The sequence below is a fragment of the Anolis carolinensis genome, chromosome 5 (assembly GCF_035594765.1).
Source record: "Anolis carolinensis isolate JA03-04 chromosome 5, rAnoCar3.1.pri, whole genome shotgun sequence".
NCBI lineage: Eukaryota > Metazoa > Chordata > Lepidosauria > Squamata > Dactyloidae > Anolis > Anolis carolinensis.
In genome coordinates, this window is record NC_085845.1 from 178,373,379 (window position 1) to 178,376,994 (window position 3,616).

The following is a 3,616-nucleotide window of genomic DNA, read 5'->3' on the forward strand; positions in this document are numbered from 1 at the left end:
CAAGAACAAACGCCCCAGAAAAGCATTCCCAATCCGCCCAACTCATTTACCCCTTTCCAAAGTGAACAAGCTGGAGTTTAAACACCCCCAAAGTCAAGGGTTTGCAAGGGTGAGGAAGACCAGTCCCTTGAAAGTTTTTTGGGGGAGTTAGTTTGGATTTTTAAACACCCCCAAAGTCAAGGGTTTGCAACAGCAAGGAAGTCCAGTCCCTTGAAAGTCTTTGGGGGACAAGAGATGCTCCAGATTCAACGAAGCTTGAACTGGGAGTCAGCCTGATCCAATATCAACATGGAGACCACCACGTTCCCATCTCTGACATTTCCACAGCAAGCAAAGTCGAAGGACCCCGAAAGCAACTGGGACTCAACCTTTTTCCACCCCTCCTTCCCACCTCTTGTTCAACTGACCTGTGGAATCCATGTCAGGTTCCTCCAGCAACCCACAATGCATGCTGTTCCCATGGACGGTGCAGGAGCCCCCCAAAAAGTCCTGAGGTTTGGTTTTTTGGGGGGCGAAGAAGTGTTAAAGCTCAGGAGGAAGGAGGGAAGGGGAAGGAGGCGAGGAGGAGCGCGTTTTGTGGGGGAAGGAAAGGTTAGAGGGGGTGAAAAGAGAGAGGGAAAGAGAGAGAGAGAGAGAGAGAGAGGTCCTCAGTAAATCCAGCAGGGCAACGCCAGAGCCGTCAAAATGTTTGCGGATGTTTCCTGGGAAAAAGCGTCATTTTATAGGAGCCCTGATGGGAGAAATGTCATTGATAGGCCGGCCAGCCTGATGAATGGCTGCTAGTCAGATGGGGATGTGGCGAGGCTCCATGTGAACCCCATTGTGCCCCTGCTTTGAATAAGAAAAGCGCTCCTCCAGCAAAGCCGGGCGGGGGGCCGGGGGTGGACGGGGGGGGGGGGGAGGAGAGAGACTTCAGATCTACGCAAGCCCAGCTCCCTCTCCCCCCTCCTCTCCCCCCTTCACCCCAGCCCACCCCACGCCATTCGGGGCACGTTTGTCTTGGGGAAAGTTCCTCCTCCAAGGCCCCCTTTCCCTCCCCAGCCCACTTCCAGCTTTGGGCTCATGACAGCCAAACTACTTGAGCCTCCCCTCTCTTGGCGGGCTGTCAGGACCGTGTTAGACCTCCTCCTCGGTTTATTTTAGCCTCACCCCCCTCTTCTTTCTCTCTGACTCCCAAGTGGCTTCACACATGACGTTTTCTATATATTTTTTGCAAAGTGTAAACTTTGAATCCACAGACGCCAGCTTGTCCAGAGCGCACGCCCACTCCCCATAAAGAGCCAGGATATAACGGGACGCCTGGCCTGAAGTAGTAAACTCGGGTTTGTGTAACGTGTGAAGGAGCTCTGAGCTGAAAACAATTCGAAGGCTTTCCTGGCCGGAAGCAATGGGTTGCTGTGAGATTTTCGAGCTCTATGGCCATGTTCCAAAAGAGATTGGATTAGATGTTCCAGAAGCATTCTTTCCCGATGTTACGCCCACATCTATGGAAGGCATCCTCAGAGGTTGTGAGGTCTGTTGGAAATTAGGCAAGTGGGGTTTATATATCTGTGGAAGATCCAAGGTGGGAGAAAGAACTCTTGCCAGTTGGAGGCAAGTGTGAAGGTTTCAATTAATTACCATGATTAGCATTGGAAAGCCTTGCAGCTTTAAGGCCTGGCTGATTCCTGCCTGGGGGACTACACAGAGAAGGCACTGAAATCCACAAGCGTGTGGACAATTTCAACAGGAAGGAGGAAGCCATGAAAATGAACAAAATCTGGCTACCAGTATTTAAAAATACTCTAAAATCAGGACAGTAAATAAAGAAGAAAAACTCTGAAAACGGGAATTCCAGACGTGAAACAATCAGGGCCAGCTAACACCTCCCAACAAAGGATTCCCCCAGGCAGGAAACAGCCAGGCTTTGAAGCTGCAAGACTTTTCAATGGTAATCAAGCTGGCCAACTGCAACCTTCACACTTGCCTCCAACAGACAAGAGTTCTTTCTCCCACCATGGAACTTCCACAGATATATAAACCCCACTTGCCTAGTTCCCAACAGACCTCACAACCTCTAAGATGTAGGCGAAACGTCAGGAGAGAATGCTTCTGGGACATGGCCATACAGCATGGAAAACTCGCAGCAGCAGTGATTCCGGCCATGAAAGCCTTCGACAACACAATTAACAAATGGTCTCAGATGGAGGGAGGAACATACACAAATCTCTGTGTGTATATATATATATATATATCTGAATCCGTAATTATTTGATCCCAGGCAGTTAGCCCTGGATGCATTTTTGGAAATCCACGTGAGGAACAGAGAGACGCGTGTAAAAGAGGAAAAACTGGTGGAAAGTTGTGGGTTTCTTGTGTGTGCTTGCGAGGGGAAAGAAGGAGCTCTGGGCTCTGATAAAGTGCCTGGTTTAGAGAAGGAAAAGCTGTGATTAGAATATGAATAGAGCTCCGGGAGAGGAAGAGAAAGGGGGATTACGGCTGAATTACTTTGACCATGGACAGAGCCAATGTGCTTTTTTCCCCTTTTTCAAAGTCCTCTGCTCTCCTTCCCGCCCCACATCCCCCAGCCCCCCTCTTTCTCCCTCTTTCTCCCTCTCGCCTTCCCTTCTCCTGTATCTCCGAAAGGCAGGCAAAACACAAGCTAACATCCATCCGTTTTACCTCCCTACAATTCCTAACACAACACATTAACCGCCACCCCCCCCGCAAATAAAAACCCAGATGCAGAAATGTTCTTAGTAACACAATTGTCTGTGTTTCGAACTTTCTATTTGTGTGGTGATTGACTTAAAAACAAACCTGTGTCTGGGAGAGGAAGAAGGGCTCAAGGAAAATGTGTGCAGATCAAACGTCCCCAGGCAAAGATAAGTAGGAAAACCGAAGTTGGAAGAAAGGGCCAGAGGGGATGTCTGGATCATAAATCCCAATGAGGTGGTTAAAAAGAATGAAAGAAAACCACCAACAGTGTCTAATATCAGAGGGAGGAGATAGAAAACACTTGAGATCAAGGTGGAAATAAATGTCTAATGTTCCAAGTGGCTCCTGATGGATAAACCTTCTCAAAGGAATAGGACACTGGGTTGCTGTGAGTTTTCAGGGCTGTATGGCCATGTTCCAGAAGCATTCTTTCCTGACGTTTTGCCTGCATCTATGGGATGCCTGCCATAGATGTGGGTGAAACGTCAGGAGAGAATACTTCTGGAACATGGCCATACAGCCCAGAAAACACACAACAACCCCGTGATTCTGGCCATGAAAGCCTTTGCCAACACGTTGTCACAACCTCTGAGGATGTCTACCATAGATGCAGGCGGAAAGTCAGGAAAGAATGCTTCTGGAACATAATAAATAATAATAAACTTTATTTATATCCTGCCACTATCTCCCGGAAGGGACTTGGGGTGGCATACAAAGGCACTCTCAGGTGCAGCATATGACATAAAATGGTAAAAATGGTACATAAGTATAAAACAAAACCACATAAAACTATAACAGACACCTATCACATAAAATCAGTATAGCACAATTTTAAAAACACAGAACATCTGTAGCTAGCTGCCATCCATTCACAACTAAAGTGCCAGAGTGTCAACTTCATATGGACCTATTCAGCCTA

At 47.8% G+C, this 3,616-nt stretch overlaps 1 protein-coding gene across 3 annotated transcripts in view; it reads right to left on the reverse strand.

Annotated features, from left to right (window-relative positions):
- The window catches only part of rfx4 (regulatory factor X4), an 85,879-nt gene extending 85,061 nt beyond the window's left edge, over positions 1–818 (reverse strand). Inside the window, exon 1 of one of the 3 annotated variants that reach the window (XM_062983037.1) lies at positions 408–818. In XM_062983037.1, the coding sequence (XP_062839107.1) occupies positions 408–450 (43 nt within the window). In that variant the 5' untranslated portion in view covers positions 451–818. The remainder of the gene's footprint in view (positions 1–407) is intronic. The other 2 variants (XM_062983035.1, XM_062983034.1) reach the window with 2 other exon arrangements.
- Between the last annotated feature and the right edge of the window lie 2,798 nt (positions 819–3,616).